The sequence below is a fragment of the Panthera leo genome, chromosome B3, assembly GCF_018350215.1.
Source record: "Panthera leo isolate Ple1 chromosome B3, P.leo_Ple1_pat1.1, whole genome shotgun sequence".
NCBI lineage: Eukaryota > Metazoa > Chordata > Mammalia > Carnivora > Felidae > Panthera > Panthera leo.
The window spans coordinates 72,347,384-72,367,920 of NC_056684.1; the positions used below are offsets into that span (position 1 = coordinate 72,347,384).

Genomic DNA, 20,537 nt, shown 5'->3' on the forward strand with positions numbered 1-20,537 from the left:
TGCCTGTGGGGAGGTCCTATAGCCTCTACCAAATGTCCTCCAAGCAGGGGAACTTCTACTCCCTGTGTAGCCCATGGATCCCTCGGACCTTGCTGCCTGCTCCAGGGGATTCGCTTTTACCACCAGAGTACCACCAGGTGTTGAGCTATGGACTTTCTGACACTGCTCTCCCCTGTTTATAGAGTCCTATTGGTATTGAAACCATCTCCTTTCTCCTTTCTTCCTTTCTTGTTCAGTCACTTTGGGTGTTTCCACTCTTTTTCTTTCTCTCCAGCTGCTTTCAGGGGGAGTGCTTTTCTTGTACTCTCCCCACTTTCTCTGTCCTCTCTCTGCAAAAACAGTTCCCTACCCTCTGTGGCTTCTGTCTCTCCAAGTTTACCTGTCTGTGCTGTGTACTTGCCAAGTTCTGTGGCTCAAGTTATGCAGATTGTTGTGTTAATCCTCAGATCAATTTTCTAGGTGTGCAATATGGTTTGGTGCTGATCTAGCTGCATTTCAGGGACAAGAAAAGCTGAGAAGTTCCATGCTGCTCTGCCATCTTGGCCCCTCTCTTCTATGGGTTTATTTAAAAAATTTTAAAGTTTATTTATTTATTTTGAGAGAGAGAGAGAGAGCAAGAGAGTGCATGGACAGGGGAGTGGCAGAGACAGAGGGAGAAAGAGAATCCCAAGCAGGCTCTGTGCTGTCAGCACAGAGCCCGAGATGGAGCTCAAACTCACAAACCATGAGATCATGACCTGAGCTGAAACCAAGAGCCCAGCAGTTAACCAACTGAGCCATCCAGATGCCCCTGTAGATTTATTTTGAACTAAGTTAAAGAAATCAAGTAAACAGCACAGGTTGAGATTTATCAAAATATTTTCTGATATCAATTTCCATGAAATTCCATTTTAAATGTGGGATTTGGTTCATTTTTAATCCCCATTCAATCTGAGCAGTTACCTTCTATTTTGACCATCTGCATTTCCTTCATCAGGAAGCATGGAATGAATGGGGCTGGGGGGCTCTGTGTCTGCTGAGTTGCTTGGTATAAAGTGGTCTTTGCTGACTGTTTCAGTCCTCTGGGGGCACTCTAGGCTTTGTAAGAAACAAAGACTTTGTGATGGTCCAAGAGTTGAACAGTTGAAGAGAGAACAGAAGTCATGTGACCCAGTCAAATTATAAATAGCAAAGGTTGGGGGGGAAGGGGGACATTGTTTGCCTCAAATTCATCTCAGGTTTCCAGTTCTGCCATTCCACATAAACTTCAAAAAGGTGGAACCCATATCTCCATAAATACCCTGTGAGGATGACTCTCTGAGCACAAGTACCAGGATAAGAATATTTCTGGGCATTGTGACTGTGGAAGCTCAGTGGAAAACATCCTATTACCTGTTTTCCATGGTTACCAATAAAATCGCACAAACCCACTGACCTAGAAATTATTTCAATACCCCAGACAGCCTACATTTTCATTTATCTCTGCTCAGAGTGGAAAGAATGAGAATGAAGAGAAGAGAAAAAAATAAGGAAGAAAAATGGAAGAAAAGGGAGGCTACAATATTTACTTTGACTAGTAGCATGTAGACCAGCGAAAATCAGCTGTGTGGGTAAGCAGGATGTCACGGGTTGCACAAGAGAGGCGGAGAGGTGTATATTAAATCAGAGTGGACATTATACAAACATCTTATTATTCACCAACTAAATTCTGCTTGGAATCATTTTCTGTGCAGATGGTGACTGTCCATCGTGGTTTCTAGAACTCTCTTGATTTCAAGAAATTATATGTACTTCCACAATGCACGCTATCATATAATTTCCCTTTATTAGTATTTTTATATAATTGAATTCTCACATTGTCTATCAAACCATGCAATTTGGGGGATGGGGTTACTCTTCCCTGTGATTTTTCAAGGTTCTGTGTAACCCATTGAGACACTGACTTATACAGAAATATTATCCACTTGCCTCTAATCCACAAATTTCTTACAAAAAGTATTTTCAGAGAAAAAAAAACTCTTATAACTTCACATATTGGAAATATCGTCCCTACCTCCCTGCTCTGTTGGCAAGCACAGTTTTGGACAGATTGCTCTGCAGTCTCCTGGGCCGCTGTGGGTGGAGTCTCAGTTCCGGGACTGACAGGGTTCAGGTGTGATTGGTGCTCAGTGATTCTGGAGGGACGTGGTGACTGTTGACAACACAACTTCTCTGGACCCAAGACTCTACACTCTTCAGAGTAGGGGTGAAGGCAAGTCAGCGACTAGACAAGGAGTCATGAAGAGACAGCGGGGAGCCCTGCTGGGGCTTCTGTGGGTGCAGGTTTGCTGTGAGTGGGGGCGTCCCAGACGGGGGCGGGGGAGGTTCACAGCCCGCAGTGGAGGGGGAGCTGGCACAGAGCTCCTGCAGGGTCTACACCCTCAGCGGGTGTTCCCGGGAATACTCTATGGGTTTGAAAACTGCCTCAGTGGCTCTGCAGTGACTTCTTTTGTGTTTGGTTTTGTCTTTCCAAGCAGGGGTGAGAGGGATGGACGTGGAGCAGACACCTGCAGCCCTGAGCCTCCAGGAGGGAGCCAGCTCTACCCTGAGGTGCAATTTTTCCAGGTCGGTGAACAACGTGCAGTGGTTCCGACAGAACCCCGGGGGCGGCAGCCTCACCCGGCTGTTTTACATCGCTTCAGGGATGAAGCAGGATGGGAGGTTGAACTGCACGGTGAACACTAAGGACCGGCACAGCAGCCTGCATATCAGGGCCTCCCAGCAGGAAGACTCAGCCACCTACCTGTGTGCTGTGGAGGCACAGTGCTCCCTGCTGCTCTGCAGCCTGTCCCCAAACTGCAGCTGGGCTCGTGGCCCCAGCTCTTCATGGGGCAGGCACTTATTTGCCCACACAGGAGTTTTTGCACATTTTCATACTTATGTTACAGTACTTTTTTCCTTCCTAAAAGTATACCCATCAGGGCTGTCATTTCACTTTTGCTTTTCTTGCCCTTTTTCTTCCCAGAAAGCCCTTTCCAGGTAAAAAGCTCTACCACGGAACCATTGGAGTAGTTGACGGAGATGCCAATATCCAATGCCCTGTTAAAACATATCTCCTGGCAGCTAGCATATAAATTATATGTAAATTACTCAGAGGGAACAGGCTTGAAAACATATATGATCATCAACAAACAGAAAGAGATGACTAAGTTTTTCAGTTACCTGCACATGGTTTTTTTTCAAAGAAAATAAAACAGAACGTGTGTAATGTTTTTTAAAGTTTGTATTCGGCTTTTACACTCCTAGAAATACAAATATAATAAAACAATTTTATTGAAGTTCAACCATTCTACTTAACTTATTACAGTTATTTTCTATTTCTGTAAGATAATGCCCTGTAATAATTACTTTTATTTTATGCATGAATAAAGTGAGGATTTGAAAGCAAAAGTGACTTGGTTGAGGTCATATTATTCCTAAATTAGAGCATCTGAGGTGACATGAGAGTTTATCTGCTAGCTACCTGATGTAGAAGAGTCTTCAGAATCACAAAAGGATTTCTAATGATCAATTTTTACAATGTGTTTTTATATATCGCTGACAAAAGTACCCAATTGTCATTTCTAAATAGCACCTTGGGTGGAAGAGCTCATGGAAATTTTCCTTCTGTTCCATTGAAATCCATTGCTTTTCCTTGTGTTTTGAGTGAATGTATTACTCATGATTTTGTAGCATCATTCACCATTAGGGAAATGAAGTATAAATCTTCCCAAACTACTCTAAAAGAAACTCTTCTCTGTTGTAGGCAGAGACAAAGACTTCTGACTCCAAACTCAAAGTTCAAACTTGCATGTGGAATAATTAAAACACAAACTGAATTCCAGCTTGCACTGTTTTTTATGTTGATGAAAGGGCGTTGCTAGGAAGGACCGGGACCTTGACAATTATGGTGGAGATAAATGGGCAGACTCCCAGAAACTGGGTGCAGAGCCAGCTTCTAGAGCATGTCACCTGTGCAATTCCACAGCACTTTGACTCTCAGAAGGAGCCCTGGCCTTGTTTTAATGCTCTGCCATCACTGTCTTGAAATTAAAATAATTTTATCTTTGTACTGGTGTTTTGTAAGTGAAGTCCCGTTAGAGGGTGGAACATATGCACGAGGAGAGGAGGTCCACGGGCAGCAGGACACAGCGTGCGAACACATGCAGGCTCAGGTTCTCGGTCACAGCAGGCTGTGTGTGAGCTGGGCAGTGGGCAGGACCACCTGGTGCTCCTGTGCCTGCTTTGGACTACCTGCGGCTTTGACATGTTGTAAAAGGGTATAGTAAATTTTGTTGGCAAATTACTACAAAATGGAAGTGTATACATGGCCATTTCATAAAACAGTTTGGCAGTTTCTTACACAACTAAACATACTCTTACCATATGACCCAGCAATGGCCTTCCTGAGTATCTACCCAAAGAGTTTGAAAACTTATGTCCACACACTAGCCTGTATACAGGTGTTTTATAGAGGTTTTATCCATAATGGCCAAAATTTTGAAGTAGCATCACGTCTTTGAATAGGCAAATGGGTAAATGGTGGTATATCCAACCAATGGAATATGTTCAGTGCTAAAAATTATAAAAATATAATTTAGAACTATCAAGCCATGAAGAGATAGGGGAAACTTATATGCATTTTAGTAAGTGAAAGAAGCCAATCTGAAAAGGCTACATATGTTATGATTCCAACTACATGACATTCTGGAAAAGGCAAAACTGTGGAGACAGTAAAAAGATTGTGGTTTCCCAGCTAACATCATCCTCAATGGGGAAAAACTGAGAGCTTTTTCCCTGAGATCAGGAACATGACAGGGATGCCCACTCTCACCGCTGTTGTTTAACATAGTGTTGGAAGTTCTAACATCAGCAATCAGACAACAAAAGGAAATCAAAGGCATCAAAATTGGCAAAGATGAAGTCAAGCTTTTGCTTTTTGCAGATGACATGATACTATACATGGAAAATCCGATAGACTCCACCAAAAGTCTGCTAGAACTGATACATGAATTCAGCAAAGTTGCAGGATACAAAATCAATGTACAGAAATCAGTTGCATTCTTATACACTAACAATGAAGCAACAGAAAGACAAATAAAGAAACTGATCCCATTCACAATTACACCAAGAAGCATAAAATACCTAGGAATAAATCTAACCAAAGATGTAAAAGATCTGTATGCTGAAAACTATAGAAAGCTTATGAAGGTAATTGAAGAAGATATAAAGAAATGGAAAGACATTCCCTGCTCATGGATTGGAAGAATAAATATTGTCAAAATGTCAATACTACCCAAAGTTATCTACACATTCAATGCAATCTCAATCAAAATTGCACCAGCATTCATCTCAAAACTAGAATAAGCAATCCTAAAATTCATAGGGAACCACAAAAGGCCCCGAATAGCCAAAGTAATTTGAAGAAGAAGACCAAAGCAGGAGGCATCACAATCCCAGACTTTAGCCTCTACTACAAAGCTGTAATCATCAAGACAGCATGGTATTGGCACAAAAACAGACACATAGACCAATGGAATAGAATAGAAACCCCAGAACTAGACCCACAAACGTATGGCCAACTCATCTTTGACAAAGCGGGAAAGAACATCCAATGGAAAAAAGACAGTCTCTTTAACAAATGGTGCTGGGAGAACTGGACAGCAACATGCAGAAGGTTGAAACTAGACCACTTTCTCACACTATTCACAAAAATAAACTCAAAATGGATAAAGGACCTGAATGTGAGACAGGAAACCATCAAAACCCTAGAGGAGAAAGCAGGAAAAGACCTCTCTGACCTCAGCTGTAGCAATTTCTTACTTGACACATCCCCAAAGGCAAGGGAATTAAAAGCAAAAATGAACTACTGGGACCTTATGAAGATAAAAAGCTTCTGCACAGGAAGGGAAACAACCAACAAAACTAAAAGGCAACCAACGGAATGGGAAAAGATATTTGCAAATGACATATCGGACAAAGGGCTAGTATCCAAAATCTATAAAGAGTTCACCAAACTCCACACCTGAAAAACAAATAACCCAGTGAAGAAATGGGCAGAAACCATGAATAGACACTTCTCTAAAGAAGACATCCGGATGGCCAACAGGCACATGAAAAGATGCTCAACGTCGCTCCTTATCAGGGAAATACAAATCAAAACCACACTCAGATATCACCTCACGCCCATCAGAGTGGCCAAAATGAACAAATCAGGAGACTATAGATGCTGGAGAGGATGTGGAGAAACGGGAACCCTCTTGCACTGTTGGTGGGAATGCAAATTGGTGCAGCCGCTCTGGAAAACAGTGTGGAGGTTCCTCAGAAAATTAAAAATAGACCTACCCTATGACCCAGCAATAGCACTGCTAGGCATTTACCCAAGGGATACAGGAGTACTGAGGCACAGGGGCACTTGTACCCCAATGTTTATAGCAGCACTGTCAACAATAGCCAAATTATGGAAAGAGCCTAAATGTCCATCAACTGATGAATGGATAAAGAAATTTTGGTTTATATACACAATGGAGTACTGCAGGGCAATGAGAAAGACGAAATATGGCCCTTTGTAGCAACATGGATGGAACTGGAGAGTGTGATGCTAAGTGAAATAAGCCATACAGAGAAAGACAGATACCATATGGTTTCACTCTTATGTGGATCCTGAGATCCACAGAAACCCATGGGGGAGGGGAAGGAAAAAAAAAGAGGTTAGAGTGGGAGAGAGCCAAAGCATAAGAGACTGTTAAAAACTGAGAACTGAGGGTTGATGGGGGGTGGGAGGGAGGGGAGTGTGGGTGATGGGTATTGAGGAGGGCACCTTTTGGGATGAGCACTGGGTGTTGTATGGAAACCAATTTGACAATAAATTTCATATATTGAAAAAAAAAAGATTGTGGTTTCCAAGGGTTAAGAGAAGCAGGAGGGGTGAGCAGAGCACAGAGAATATTTAGTGTAGTGAACCTACTCACTATGATACTACAGTGGTGGATACATGCCATTGTACATTTGTTCAAAACCATAAAATGTGTAACACCAAGAGTGAACCCCTGGTAAACTGAAGACTTTGGGTGATACAATGTGTCAACATAGGTTCATCCATTGTGAAAGGTACACCACTGCCACGGGGAAGTTGATAATGAGAGAGGCTGTGCGTGTGTGGGGGCAGAAGGGTAATAGAAACCTCAGTACGTGCTTCCTAAGTTTTCAGTGAACCCTAAAATAGCTGAAAAAAATGAAAACCTTTAAAAAATTAAATTCAGAGACATGAAATGAAGAGTTAAGGCATTTTAGAAAAATGGTTCTACTAGAAACATTACCTAATGAGCCTCCTTTTGGAATAAAGATCTCAATCGCTTCTCAGCCTTTTGGCTAAGATCAAGTGTGAATGAAGATCTCAAATTTTCCTTTTGAATCAATCTTAAAAATTATATAAGCAGCCCTGGCTGGAAATTTTGAACCTCCATACTAAACCTTCAAGGAGAAAGCCAGAATCCAGAAAGTAGTTAGGCTGTTTTAAAAAGTGCTTCTTGGGGCGCCTGGGTGGCTCAGTCGGTTGAGCGTCTGACTGCGGCTCAGGTCATGATCTCACAGTTCGTGAGTTCGAGCCCTGCATCAGGCTCTGTGCTGACCGCTTGCTCAGAGCCTGGAGCCTGCTTCAGATTCTGTGTCTCCTACTCTCTCTGCCCCTCCCCCGTTCATGCTTTGTCTCACTCTGTTTCTCAAAAATAAATGTAAAAAAAAAAAAAATTAAAAAAAAAAGTGCTTCTTGCTTTCCATGTTAGTAAGCTCATCCACCTCCTCCAGCCTCTCTCAGTTGCAGAGATTTTCTTTTCTTCATGTGATATATATGTATGATATGTAATAGATTTATATAAGAAATAGGTCTCCAGAAGAACATCTTGCTTACCCATGGAGCCACCTGGATCTCACTGCTTATTATGGTCTTTACACTCAGTGAATAAAGTCCCATTTGATTCCATTTTTGTATGGATTTAGTTCCCCTTGATTCATTATTGATCTCATGGAAGAAATGAAAACCCAGATAGGATCTCATCCTGGGGACTGTGTCTCTGCTTCTGAAGAGGTCCCAGTGTTGGTTAGGAGAAACCTCAGACCTATGAGATCACATATGGTTGTGGAAATAATCTTGGGGTTCCACAATGCATGCAATTTAACCCCACACTCACACAAGTCCACACTGCTCTCAGCCAGTCCTCAATAAATATTTGCTGTGTTATATAGTATGAAACAAATTTAAAGCTGGAAGAGCCCCTTCGAAAGGGTTTTTTAGTCCACTTCATTTTACAAAATAGAGGCTGTATCCAAGGGTACAGTATGGAACAATTAGGTGGTCAAAGAGCTGGGAGAGAAAGAAACCACTTTGCTCATTTCCTTCCCCTGCCTCCTTGCTGCATGATCATTCTCCTGGGTAAAGAGAAAGTATCTAATGCAAGTCCAGCCACTTAGATCTCTGCAGTTTGGGTCTGTGAAAGCCATGGTCCAACAGTCTAATCGCCTGAATGGAGAGCTGTAATTTGTGTAAATATCTGACACCGTGGGCAGGAAAGGAGACTAAGGCTGAGCCACTGTTGTTCTACCTGCAAGCTCATCCTCCACTCACTGGTTTCTGGAGGAGGGAACCGAAGGTGATAGTGTCATCTGAACACCTACATGCATTTCTAAGGACTTTCCCCCAAGTAGCAAATATATTTATTATCCCAGGTGGGTATGCCTTGAAGGCAGGATGAGTATAATGAGCATAACTCACACATTGTCTACCAAAAAAGATCACTGGATTTGGAAGACTTCTGGAGCTGGGAGTCCATGAAGATGTTTGATGAAGGTTTTCTAGGCCAACACTCTGACAAGAGGTAAAGCAATATTCTCTGAAATAATCATGGAGTTGGGAATTTTGTCCAAGAGATGGCTGTATCTATCTGTGTTATAGTCAATACATGGAAGAACATTATTCGTATGAATGCTCACATTCAGAACATCACATTCAATTCTGTGTGTCACACCTCAAAAGTGCCTATATTGACCTCAGTGTCTAGATCCGAGAAAAGGGAAATTTGACCAGGGAAGAGTTTGAGAATTCTCATTTTATGGGGAATGGGTGAGAGAATGAAAGATTCCCCAAATCAAGAAGTTTTACACACAGAAAAGCACATTTTATATATACCCATATATTTACATATTGAGTTGGTGTTCTTCACCATAGCTGTCTTTAAACCTGAAGGATGGGAGATATGGAAGGAAGATTAGCTTTATTCTTTTCATTTCAGAGGATCAGTGAGTATGAATCATAGAAAGGAGCTTCCACTTTTGGAAATGAAGTGGTTTTAGTTTCCCAGAAACCATTTCTTCTGATCAATTCTTTAGGGCCTGTTTCCTTTTGGTACTATTCCCTGAGCACATGCAAGATTTAGACTTCCGTGGATTTATTCTCACAGAGGTCATCAGAAAATTCCAAGACATTCAAGTTGATGAGAAAAGGTTTAGACAGAGGGAAATAATTCTGGAAACTCATAGGTCCAGAGAACTTTATCAATGAATTTGGGGAGAGAACACTGTAGAGGAGTTTAGGAGAAAAATAACAGAGTATGGAATGTGAACCAGTGATGACCAGGAAGGGGAAGGATGACACAATAGTTGGCTAATACTTTAGAAGGAATTCTACTGAGTCCATGAGTCGGTAATTGCATTTTAAGACATGCCATCTATCTTGATTTGAGAAAATGAAATCAGTTCAAGGATAAAGTCATATGTGGTTATATTTTCTGAGCGTGCAGCTTGATGTTTGCTCAGCACGTCTAGTCTGTCTTTCAATACTTTGCAGAATATAAGACACATAACATTCAAATAGATTTCTTAAAAGCATGTCAGATTTCTTTATGCAAATTAATCTAATCTTTGGTCAAACTGTTTCCTATAGTTGAAATATTAATAAGTAAGTGATGGAAGTTATCTCCCTGCTCCCTTATGATTGAAATTTGGTCTTCTACTTTTTGTCACAGTCATCTTACTGAGGGAAGATTCCACATCTGACTGTTGGTACTGTCAGTCCTCTGGGAATAGCAAGGTCATGGGCCAGACAGCTCGGACAAGCAGAGACTGAGATAAAAGTTATCTTATTTGAAATATCAAATGATATTCTCTCTTTTACTCTAATCTTTGGCTTGCATGTTCCTTTTAGGAAAGTTTTTCTCCATGACAGACAAATGAGGCTGGTAGATTTGGCAGAAAGGGAAGGTTTTCTATGTTCTTTGTTTAAGACAGTGAATCATGATTCCTTCCTCGTTTTCAAACATGTACATGAGGCCCATCATTGAATAAACAGCAACAGGATCTACTCTTTTGAACTTAACAGTGACTCAGTAGTGTGCAGAGGTATAAATCTTAATGTTTACATTCTTCCTGTGCATCTAGTCTCTGGTCTAGGATGTAATTTGTTTGACATATTGCTGCCATTAATGCGTCTGAGTCCCTCAGAGGCACGGGGTAGGGGAAGAAAGTTTTCCCCAGTGAGTTCAGTACAGACGTGACCACAGGAGGGTGCACCTGAGCTGCCGCAGACCAGGCGGAGGGTCCATGGTAGAGCATCTGCATGAGCAGGTCTGGCAGAAGCACAGTCGTCTTCTTATTGGCTGGTGGACACGTGGGAAACCACTCTGACTGATGCAGGAAAGAAGGCCGGGCCGGTACTAGAAGTAGCTGTGCTGGCTGGAGTTGGCAATTCTGAAAGTGATTGTAATTGTAATTGGGAGGAACCATGAGGACATCCGAGGGGGCTTTCATCACGCTCTTGTGGCTGCCACTGCACTGTGAGTTGAGTGTTTATGAGAAACAGAGTAATTAGTGGATAGTCTTGAGAAGTCAAGACTGACTTTACTCAGGTTGCTTCCAGGTAGTGGAGAAAAGGGGAATTCTGAAGCGTAATAACGCGGGAACTGCTCTCCTTTCTCTGACCTTTTCTTTCTGCACAGGGCTCAGCCGAGGAGAGAATGTGGAGCAGAGTCCTTCCACCCTGAGTGTCCAGGAGGGAAACAGCTCTGTTATCACCTGTAGTTACTCAGACAGTGCCTCAAACTACTTCCCTTGGTATAAGCAAGAACTTGGAAAAGGTCCTCAGCTCATTATAGACATTCGTTCAAGTGTGGCCAAAAAAGAAGACCAAAGACTCACTGTTTTACTGAATAAGACGGCCAAGCATCTGTCCCTGCACATCGCAGCCACCCAGCCTGCAGACTCAGCTGTCTACTTCTGTGCAGCAAGTGCACATTGCGTCCCAGACACTTGCTGCCTGCACCCAAACCTGTGACTGGGCAACCCCTGTCCTTTGACACAGAACTTCAAGTAGATCGTTTGTGCTATTGTTTGTCTGCAGGCAGAAGCTAATGTGTTAGACATTAAAGCATAACTTAAGACAACTGGGATCGAGATGACCCAGACAGGGTTAAAACATTTTCTTGGATGATTGCTGCTCAATGGAATTCTTGAAGGGAGTTAGTAAAGTTTTATTTTGAAATTCAGACTTTAAATGTGAGTTTACATATGGTATTCAGATGCCTTTCTTATAAATAACCCCTTAGTACTACTATTTCAGTCCTTACTATGGGTGAGATGGGCATTTAAATGTTGTGTTTCAAAGCAGCATTTATTATTTTTCTGATTTTATTATTTTTCTGATTGACATTACATGTCAAATATAGAAATACATAAAGTGAAAAATATGAAAGTCATACTTCTATAATCAGATATTATTGCTAATATTCATTTTAGTGTTAAAAAATTGTATTCTGATTAGGAACATGATTTTTTCACTTAATATAATTTGATTTGAGCATTCCTTCCATCATGTTTTCACCTCTAAAATCTACTTTATTTTATTTTTAATGTTTTATTTAACATCTGCTTTACAATAGCTCTGTGAAATATTTTAATTAAGTACAGTTTCATACTAATTTTCTTCCTCTGTATTTGGGGCAAAATTTGACAGCCATATATGTGATTTGATCACTTTCTCTTTCAGAAAATGTGGCATGGGTTTTCCTTTAGAGCCCAGTGATGGTGTCTATTATTTGTGTGTTTGAGAGAAATTAAGATAGGGAATGACTTGACAATATGAACTTAAGATAAAACTCAGAAATCTATTCTCATTTACAAAATTCTCTAAGTATCTGTTCACAATTACTCTCCCATAGAATTTAGAAGACAGAATTTTGTATTTCATTCACTGCTGTATTCGCAGTACCTAGCACAAACTTTTTCACATAATAGGCTATCCGTAGATGTTTTTTTTTTTTTAATTTTTTTTTTAAATTTATTTCTGACAGAGAGAGAGAGACAGAGCATGAGCGGGGGAGGGGCAGAGAGAGAGGGAGACACAGAATCTGAAACAGGCTCCAGGCTCTGAGCTGTCAGCCCAGAGCCTGACGCGGGGCTCGAACTCACGAACTGTGAGATCATGACCTGAGCCGAAGTAGGATGCTCAGCCGACTGAGCCACCCAGGCGCCCCAGTAGATGTTTTTTAAAGAAAGAAGGAAAGATGAATTCTGCTACTTAAACATACTTTTAATCAAATTTTTTATGATGGAATTAAATGTATAAATTGATTGTGAAAAATAAAAGTCCTTAATGTGTATATCTGATTATTTGTTTCAGAGCGTTCTGTTTCTTTCCATTTATATGTCTTCCTTTCTTAATAAAGCTCTGTGGTTTTAAGATAATTAAATGTATTCTTGGACTTGTAATTTTGTGTTATCATTATAATTAAAACCGTTCTTTCTGAGGCATATGGGAAACATTTTATATGCACTTATTAGCCGCCTCGTTAGTGCAGTGCACACAAAGGCATTTGGACTAATGGTTAATGTAGAGACAACTTGTTCCAAACCTCCCTAAGTCAACTTCACATTTGATTGAATTAAACATTACTAACCACAGTCTTTTTTTTTTTAGGGAGAGAGAGGGTGCAAGTGAGCAAGGGGCAGAGAGAGAGGGTACAAGTTGGGGGGGGGGGGTAGAGAGAAAGAAGGAGAGGGAGGGAGAGAGAGAGAGAAGCAGGGCTCACCCAGGACTTGTGTTTTACCAAGAAGCGGGGCCCGAGCTCACCTGATGTGGGACTCGTTATCAAGCTTAGTGCAAATATTCTGCAACCAAATTGGAATTATTAAACTTTTCCATGGATTGGTCTTTATGTTTTTTAAGAGGTGCTCGGGGCACCTGGGTGGCTCAGTCGGTTACGCGTCCGACTTCGGCTTAGGTCATGATCTCATGGTCCGTGAGTTCGAGCCCCACGTCAGGCTCTGTGCTGACAGCTCAGAGCCTGGAGCCTGTTTCAGATCCTGTCTCCCTCTCTCTCTGACCCTTCCCTGTTCATGCTCTATCTCTCTCTGTCTCAAAAATAAATAAACATTAAAAAATTAAAAAAAAAAAAGAGGTGCTCACATAAGGACCTTAGTTGGAAACCTATGTGTAGCGTGATGGCCTGCTCGGGCATTTTTCCCTAGCTTCTACAGTGTCTTTTGTATCGTGATCTTTCGTCATTATGATAAAATTTCTTTTTAACATGAAGATATCAATAATTCATGTATTTGCTGTTCCTTTCTTATAAGATACATGAGCTATGTGAAAGGGTCAATAAAAGAAAGTTAAGGAATCTCACTGTCTTTATAGTGTTTGGAAGGTGTGAATACTTTAAAAGCATATTGACTGATACTGACTACATAATTTTTTTTGGAAATTGACATGCCCAAAAGATATCCATTAGTTCAGCCACTTGAATTAATGTTGCTTCTGCTAAGTGATTGAATTTTATAAAGGATTCTGAAGTGGTAATTGCATGACCAGTCTGGTATTGTCTCTTTCAATGTTTAAGACAAGATTATTAAAAATCTATTAATTCAGAATCTGGTCTCAGAGTGTCTGACAGATTTACCCTGGATATGGACACTTCTTGAATGACACAAGTGCAATCATGAGACTCCCTTCATTGAGAAATGTGTTAGAGTTGAGTAATAGGAGGAGAAATTAATAATATTTCACATTTACTCTGCCAGCTGGTAGAAAAACATTAGGTGTTTATAGAGAGTTATAGTCTATCACTTAGAGAGCCTGACAGTTGTACTCTATGTGGTTCTATCATATTTCATGGAGACTGCAGTACAAATTCTGAAGATGCTTCAACCAATTTAGCTGAAGCTATAATGATTTTGAGACAAGGATGTTAAGTCTTTGCTGCTGTATCAGGAAGTCAACAGTAAGAGGCAATGGATCTTTGCTGTTTGCCATGATGTTGAAAAATATCCTTAGGACACAACCTTACTTTTAATCTGTGCACACAGAGAAAGTCTTATCACAATCAATCATCATATGGTCAATAGTCTTGTGGAGGTGTATGGTGTCACCTAGGGTATATTCTTTTCAGAACTGAGCATACAAAGTACAGGGGCTTACTGTGGTTCAACTGAGGTAATGGGAAAAATATAAATTTAAACATTTGATAATTAACGAACAAACTCTGATGTCTATTCTGGCCTTTCTGAAACAGAGCTGAGCTGTTAAAACTAAACAATGTAAGAAGGAGACCTCGGTGACAGGATCTATTATCTGAGGGCTTCAGTCTAAACCTTTCAGCAAAAAGTGATTAGATTTTTCAGCCTTTGGCCCCAAGAAAGGCATCTGAACAGACATTGACAGTGAGGAAGAATACTGGCATACTAATAGGTAGATTGAAAGAGCTACAGTTAGTCTAAACATTTTGCCTTCTTATCATAAAGTGATTTATTTCTATCTTACATGAAATAACATAGTGTGAGCATACATGATTCTTACACCTTTGTTCATGATTCTTATATCTTATGCTGTTTCCATAATACATTACATGTAGTATTTTTAAAAATATAGACTACTTCATGAATTTTCACATCATTCTTGCACACAGGCCACGCTACTTTTCTCTGTATTATTCTAATTTTAGTGTATGTGTTCCCAAAGTGACCCTTAGTTGTCATATTTTTTAAGTAAGTGCCTCCCACCCACTTTCATCACAGATGTGATGAATGAACATATTATAGTTAAACCATCAATCCTCATTTCAATATAAAATTTTACTCATTCATTTTCAGATGTGACTGTTTACACATTAGAGTCACTGAATGCAAAAAGAAGTCTGGATAATGAGACTCTCGGCTGGTACAGAGAGAAGTGTGACATGACCCACACAACTTGCTACAGGAAACCTCTATTTCCTGTTCTGGGGCAACAGCAGCACATACCCACAGCCATCCTTCCCTCACCCTGGCAGGCTCCCCTCACGGTGCCGAGATCTGAAATTGAAGAAGACATTTCCCATCTAGTGGAAAAACTCAAACATGTTTCTGTCCAGCCTTCTGAAGGTGGTAATGGCTTCAATGTGGCTGGGTAAGGATGGCCCCCATTGTAATGTTCCTCCTGTATGACCTAAAAACAGGGGACATAAGTGGTGTCTTGTGGGTACCTTGGAAGGGAGGGATAATAGTGTGTAAAACACAATTTCCTTGTGCCAGATGACTTATTCTGAAACTCTGATCCCATGTTTTTTTCTTCAGGATCCAGTATTTCCCAAAAGGTAACTCAAGCCCCACCAGCGATGTTAGTACAGGAGAAGGAGGCTGTCATCCTGGAATGCACATATGACACCAGCGATCCAAATTATAGTCTATTGTGGTACAAGCAGCCCAGCCGCGGGGAGATGATTTTCCTTGTTCGTCAGGATTCTCACAACCAACAAAATGCCACAGAAGGTCGCTACTCATTGAATTTCCAGAAGGCAAGAAAATCCATCCATCTTGTCATCTCAGCTTCACAGCTGGAGGACTCTGCAGTGTATTTCTGTGCACTCGGGAGCCCACAGTGAGAGGCATGCTGGAGGGAGGTGTACCCAAACCCCAGAGCTCTTGTTGATACATCCACCTGTTGTAGGGATCAAGGCAGGGAAGTCCATCCTACACAGGAAGTGGCTAAGGCTGGGGCAGCTCAGATGGAGGGCTAGAGGGAAAACCTGACTCTAAGAAAATACCTCTCTAGATAAGAATTATCATTCATCAAAAACATCCTTACCCCTGAAAATTTGTGTTGAAAGGGTTTATTGAAAACTAGAAAAGCCACGATAAACAATTTGCCATTTTGCAATTAGATTCAGCTGTGAGAATTAGCTAAGTAAATTCGGAAACATTTGACTCAAAAATCAGTAAAAATGTGTGTGAATTGTTGGATTTTCAGGTGAATTTTATTCAGTAAGTATATCTTGAATATATATTATGTTGCAGCCATTATTTAGAATAAGGAAGGCCATGGAATGTTTCTGTGGTTTTCCTTTTTTTGTTTTATGTCACGCTGGTTTATTCTGCTTAATGACGTGGTTTAATTAGGTTTGTTTACTGTGAGTCAACTGTACTTACATGTATTTTCCAAGGTGCCTACTCTGCGACATATGTCTGTACTATTGCTCATCCCATCTTTTTAACACACCTAGCATTTATGTCCTCGATTTGCATTCTGGAGGTTTACCTGCTTCCCAACAGTGTTATCTGCAAATGATCATGATTAGTGGCTCTTAGGGGGGACCCTGTGAAGTAGCAGGGTGTGAATTGTCCTCTTTGTCTGTTCCCACCCTTTACTTCAAAACTTTTTCAAAGGCATTTTTCCCAGCACATGGCTCAGACTGCACACTTCTGAGCCCTCTTTGTTTGATCAATGTTCCACAGTCCAACACCACTCCTTCTCTCCATTTTCCTCCTTCCACCTCTAACCTCATTTCCCCAGTGCCTTCACATTCGAATGGTAATGGATGGTTGATAATTGGTCTTGCATTGTAACACTCTTTTATATTTGTGTGGAAAGCAGATGGGTAGGGTAGAAATCTTAACAAGAATCTCTTTAAAAAATTTTAACTAAAAAATTTTACCATTGTAACATACATTTATACCAGTTTAACAATTTTTAAGTGTACAATTCAGTGGTATGAAATACATTTACATTGTTGTTCAACAAGCACCACTATCCATTTCCAGAAATCTTTTCATCTTGAAAAATGAATATTTGTACTCATTAAACAATAGCTCCATCCCTACAGTCCTTGGGAACTACCATTCTACTTTCTCTTTCCATGAGTTTGACTATTTTGGACACCTCCTAGAAGTGGAATTATGCAGTATTGGTCATGATGTGACTTTCATTTTACATAATGTCTTCAAGGTTCACCCATGTTGCAACATGTGTCAGAATTTCTATCCTTTTTCAGGTTGAGTAATATTTCAGTGTATGTCATACCACATTTTCTTTATCCATATCCATCTTTTGCTGCACCTTTGGGTCTTCCAAAGCAAAACTTTCCTTTTGGTGGAAACAGGAATTTATAAATGTCTCAATGTTTGGGGTTTATAGTGAAATTCTTCCAATTTTTGAATGTATACCAGAAGTGGAATTTCTGGATCATAAGGCAATTTTATTTGAACTTTTTTGAGAGATGGTGTGTCTGGGTGGCTCAGTCAGTTTGAGTGTCTGACTTCGTCTCAGGTCATGATCTCACAGTTGGTGAGTTCGAGCCCCACATTGGGCTCTTTGCTGTCAGTGCGGAGCCTGCTTTGGATCCTCTGTCCCCATCTCTCTCTGCACCCACCCCCCACATGCTCTCTCTCTCAAAAATAAAAAAAAAAAAAAACATTTAAAATAAAAAAATAAAAAAATTTAGAAACATTTATACTGGTTAATTGGATCAACTATGCCCTTAGATGCATTATCACAAGCAAGTTTCAAGGATCAGAGAGAGAGTAATCACTAGTCATGAATGAAACTCCAGTATCCCAGTGGTTCACAAAACTCTAGAAGAGTTTGTCACGCCTACTACGGTGCATTGATTAAAGCAGGTATCTAATAATTGCTCTGAATGGAATGGTGAGGCCCCTATACAGGAGTCAGCTCCTGAACACCAGTTTGAGTATCCTTTATAAAAGATTTTCTTTCCTCTTTTGGTAAAAGAGCCAAACCTGCAATTATTTAATTTGCTTTATTAGTTTCACTTGCCTAAATAACTTATTAAAGACTGTCTTAAAATATTCGAAAGGTTTGGGAAGAAGTCATTTTGCCACCCTCTAGTCTCTCAGATTTCTCTGAAAACAATGTATAGTGGCAAAAACACCGAACAGGTTTTTGCTAGACTTCTGTGTTCAAAACTGTTAGCTCTGCCATGAACTTTCTTGATACTTTTGAACTTCATTCCATTATTTACAAAATGGGAGAGTAATATTTTCCTTAATATTTTGTCGTGACAATTTATCAATAACGTATCCTAAGAGATTGACAAGCTTTTTTTATGAGGGTAATCTCATTAAATACAGAAAAAGCATTTGACCAAATTTAGATCCATTCCTGATTGAAACTCCCAGTGAATTGGGAACTGATGGGAATTTCCTCAACTTAAAAAAGGGGTTCAACAAGATACCTCCATCACATGTTATACTTGATGGTGAAAGCCAAATGCTTTCTCCTTGTTTTGGAAATAAGGGAAAAAGTTTGGCTCTCACCACTTGTATTTAATATTGAATTAGAGGTTCGCAAATGTAATAAGGCATGTGGAAGAAACAAAAGACATACAGTTTGGAAAGGAAGAAGTGAACTTATCTTCATTAACAGACAGCATAACTGAGCAGAAAATGCAAGGGAATCTACAAAAAAAAACTACAAGAACAAATTGGTTTAACAAAGTCAAATATACACTTACCATATGACCAGCCATTCTACTCCCAGATATTGACCCAAGAGAAATGAAAGCATATGTCAATAAAAAAATCTTTTAGGAGGAGGAACCAAGATGGTGGAACAGCATGGAAGTTTTTTTGTGTGTCTCACGTCCGTGAAATACAGCCAGACCAACACTAAACCATCCTACACACTTAGAAAACTGATTGGAGGATTAACACAACAATCTGCACAACCTGAACCACAGAAGTCAGCAGGTATGTGGCGCGTAGTGGTGAACTCGGGGAGAGAGAAGCTGCGGAAGGTAGGGAACTGCTTTTGCGGGCGGAGAGAGGACGGAGACTGGGGATGGGGGGAGAATACGGGAAAATCACCCCTCCCCAAAAACAGCTGGAGAGAAAGTGGAAAATTGGAAATAGCTGCAGGGTATTAAACTAAACTAAAAAGGGAGAAAGGAGAAAGGAGAGGGTTTAAATGCCATTAAGACTGTAAACAAGGGGAGCTCAAAGGCTGAAACTCCGCAGCTCCCTACCTGGTGGCGCTCTGGTGGGAAGGGCGAATCCTCAGGAACAGAGTGGGGTCCGGGAGGTTCTCGCGGTCCACACAGGGAAAAGCGGTTCCACTGCTGGAAAGACGTTTGGTAGAGACGGTTAAAGCCACTTGGTCCCAGCAGAGCTCAGAAAACGGCCACATTCGCTGGTGCTGGAACAAGGTCGTTACAGGTGAAGCCTGGTACCAGATGTGTGTTGTGATTTTCCATAATCCCTGAAAAGCTGCTGCTACACTATCTCATGAACTTTTTCTGGGGACGGCTGGCACCTGGCCACAGTCTCGGGGCACCGGCAGCAGCAGGGTCCAGCAAGCATTACTGGGTGAAGCCGGCATTCGGCCATTGTTCGGTGAGACCCTCCCGCAGAGGGGCAGAACGGGTCAAAGCCACAGTCCGTCAGAAATAAGGGGCCAGGGAAAAGAGCCGCATCTGAGACAAAACTCAGGAGAGAGGTACTGCCTGGGGCCTGGTCACGGAGAGTGAAAAAGCGGGGAGTGGACGGGAGCTGAAGACGGAGGACCGGTGCACGAATGCTGATCCGGGAGAACAGACTGGGTGGCGGGGTGGCGCCATTTTTCACCGCTCCAGCGCATGCGCATGCGCATACGCACCGATGTCGACCGCAACAATCCACCCCAGTAGGATAGCAGCGCCATCTAGTGGAGAGCAGAGCTATTACACCGAGCCCTGCCCAACTGGGCCAAATTGGCTCAAGAACACAAACCTCACCGCGACTTAATCTATGGACTATAAAGAGTTACATGGACTGACCTCTAGGGGAAAACGAAGCAATTTCAGTCCTACTTCAATCTGTTAGCAGGTTCATCTATTCAATTTTCTTTCTTTTTTTTTCTTTTTTCTTTTTCTCTTTTACAATTCTTTTCTTTTTCTTGAATACAGAAAGAGAAAAAATTCATTTTTATTAAAAATATTTTTCTCTAATTTTTATTACTATATTTTTTACTTTTGTGTAAATTTTTTTCAAATTCTTACTTCTATCATTCTATTTTAGTCTACATCAGTGTATTCACCTTTTCAAATTTTCAAACAATTTCCTTTTTTTCTTTTTCTTTTTTCTTTTTCATTTCTTTTCTTTTTCTTGAATGCAGAAAGAGAAAAATTTAATTTATGCTTTCAATTTCTATTAAAATATTTTTATTTAATTTTTATTACTATATTTTTTGCTTTAATGTAATTTTTTTCAAATTCTGTTTTACTTCCATCATTTTATTTCAGTCTACTACA

At 40.7% G+C, this 20,537-nt stretch overlaps 1 non-coding gene, 1 pseudogene and 3 gene segments (V, D, J or C); 4 read left to right on the forward strand and 1 right to left on the reverse strand.

The window, feature by feature from the left end:
• The first annotated feature begins 2,108 nt into the window (after positions 1 to 2,108).
• LOC122222302 lies at positions 2,109 to 3,033 on the forward strand. The segment is given in 2 exon segments: positions 2,109 to 2,308; positions 2,496 to 3,033. Coding segments are annotated over 2 exon segments (558 nt in total).
• A 4,315-nt stretch (positions 3,034 to 7,348) lies between these two features.
• On the forward strand, positions 7,349 to 7,489 carry LOC122223499 (annotated as a pseudogene).
• A 3,087-nt stretch (positions 7,490 to 10,576) lies between these two features.
• On the forward strand, positions 10,577 to 11,320 carry LOC122222606. The segment is given in 2 exon segments: positions 10,577 to 10,823; positions 10,986 to 11,320. Coding segments are annotated over 2 exon segments (387 nt in total).
• A 3,578-nt stretch (positions 11,321 to 14,898) lies between these two features.
• LOC122223312 lies at positions 14,899 to 15,004 on the reverse strand. Its single transcript, XR_006204197.1, has one exon. It is a non-coding gene; the product is annotated as a U6 spliceosomal RNA (small nuclear RNA).
• A 263-nt stretch (positions 15,005 to 15,267) lies between these two features.
• Positions 15,268 to 15,958, forward strand: LOC122222315. The segment is given in 2 exon segments: positions 15,268 to 15,424; positions 15,592 to 15,958. Coding segments are annotated over 2 exon segments (357 nt in total).
• Positions 15,959 to 20,537: the final 4,579 nt, after the last annotated feature.